Source organism: Gekko japonicus, unplaced genomic scaffold (genome assembly GCF_001447785.1).
Source record: "Gekko japonicus isolate JY-2015 unplaced genomic scaffold, Gekko_japonicus_V1.1 scaffold3064, whole genome shotgun sequence".
Classification (NCBI taxonomy): Eukaryota; Metazoa; Chordata; class Lepidosauria; order Squamata; family Gekkonidae; genus Gekko; species Gekko japonicus.
The window spans coordinates 136,093-138,061 of record NW_015166514.1 but is presented as its reverse complement, the minus strand read 5'-3'; the positions used below and the strand labels follow the sequence as shown (position 1 = coordinate 138,061).

General features: G+C 48.3%; 1 protein-coding gene across 1 annotated transcript in view; it reads left to right on the top strand.

Moving 5' to 3' along the window:
• Positions 1-158: 158 nt before the first annotated feature.
• LOC107111304 (40S ribosomal protein S23) overlaps positions 159-1,969 on the top strand; it is a 6,481-nt gene continuing 4,670 nt past the window's right edge. The window contains exons 1-2 of the mRNA XM_015412263.1: positions 159-206; positions 716-875. Of these exons, the coding sequence (XP_015267749.1) occupies positions 203-206; positions 716-875 (164 nt within the window). The 5' untranslated portion in view covers positions 159-202. The remainder of the gene's footprint in view (positions 207-715; positions 876-1,969) is intronic.

Here is a 1,969-nt window from a genome sequence, read left to right as displayed (position 1 = left end):
CCCCGGTGATCCTAGACTTGGGGAAATGGTCGAATGAATCCACGTTTATCACTGATCGCATGCCACTCCGGTCCGGTCCGTCACCTCGGTGAGGCAGTTAAGAATCAGGCGCAAATTGAGTTGTCCTGCGGGAGGTCCTTACAGACTGCAAACAGCGACCGCGGAGGCTTGTGGGTCTTTCTCGTGTTACCTTTGGGGCAGCATGGGTGAGTGGGAGGGGGCGCGTCTTCACTATGGGCACAATGGGTGCGAGTTGGGTCTCGTGCAGCGGAGAGCTGTCCCACGTGTCTGTGATAGCTTGGCAAGGGTGGGCGAGGTGGCGGGGGCTTGGGATCGGAGAAAGGACAAAGATTCCTTCTCCAGCTGTTTCTTCGCATAAACGGCTCCGTGTGATTTTAGAAGATATCAGGGAGAAGCTCTAGATTTATCTGCTGTTGCCTGATCTATGACCGTAACAGAGAAAGGTTAAACTGACGAACGGCCGTCCAGCGACACATTTTGTTCGTCTTTAAGGTGTGGTTGGACTCCTGTTTTATTACACCACAGAGATACTGCTCTGTTGGCTGATTGTGTTCCAGGGTGGTTGTGGTTAAGTAGCAGAGCACAGAAAGTGATGCTGCATCTAAAGTATGAAGGGGTACATTTCATCACCTTAGCCGCCTGCTTCTTCACTGTTCCTGATTTTGTCAGTTTTGTCTCTCCGTTTGCCCTCTAGGTAAGTGCCGTGGGCTTCGTACCGCCAGGAAGCTGCGCAGTCACCGACGAGACCAGAAGTGGCATGACAAGCAGTACAAGAAGGCCCACCTGGGCACTGCTCTGAAGGCCAACCCCTTTGGGGGAGCTTCCCATGCCAAAGGAATTGTCCTGGAAAAAGTGTGAGTGACGCTTGGGCTGTGAATTCTTTCTTTTTGCCCCCCGTAGAAAGGGCCTCAGGACATCTTAGTACAGTATACTTCTGCCATGTTATTTTTATTATATGTTTATCTTGCTCCTCATCCACCTAGCTTAGTGCATGTGCTTCTATTTCCAAGCCTCTGTAAAATCAGGTCCTTCTAATCCTTTTGATATCATTGGGCTCTTCTGCATTCTCATTTTTGTCACTCATTTGTCCCTATTGCTTTCCCCCCCTTTCCTCATGTGTTTTGCTCCCTCTGGGACTACTAGAGAGAGCAAAATACATTGTGGGGGGGAACCCTGAAGCAATAGGAACAGATTTGGGGAGTAGCTACCCAATCCTAAACTAGTGCAAGCCTAGCTTCCCTCCAGCTGCTTGAGGTGAGCCCATCTCAGTCTCTCAAGTTTTGCTTCGTAAACAGATCAGTCCTTCTCATCATGTTATTCCTGCCCATAGTAGAGACCCTGTCATCTTACATCCCTGTCTGAAACACTTTTTCAATGGAAGTAAGCCCCCTTTGTTCCTATGAAATGAATTCCCAGGTGTGATATTATCTCTACATGGTCTTGGGATGAAACTCCGATTTCCACAAATGGAAGAGAAGTTGTGCCCAGTGCTGCCATAGAGACAACCCAGCAAAAGTTAGGCACTTTTAAATTGTATTTATTATTGTATTTCTACCCCGCCCTCCCAGCGAACGGGCTCAGGGTGGCTTACAAAGGGCACCATGTGCCTACATATAAAAACAAGACAATCAATTTAACAAAATAAAGTGCTTACTAGTTTCAATCTCTCACTATAACAAGATGGTTTCTCAGAAATGTTATAAAACAACGATACTCCTTCACAATTAGGATAATGTCCCCTAGATGTTACTCATCCCCATCCAACGGCTGTCATGGTTTGATGTTCATAGGGCCGTCCTCTTACCCCATTGGTACCAATATCATTGGTGGTGGTGGTAGTGGTGGCTCGGCTCCTACTCAAAAGCCTGGCAGAAGAGCTCCATCTTGCAGGCCCTGCAGAACTGCGAAAGGTCCTGCAGGGCCCTGATCTCTTCTGGGAGCTCGTTCC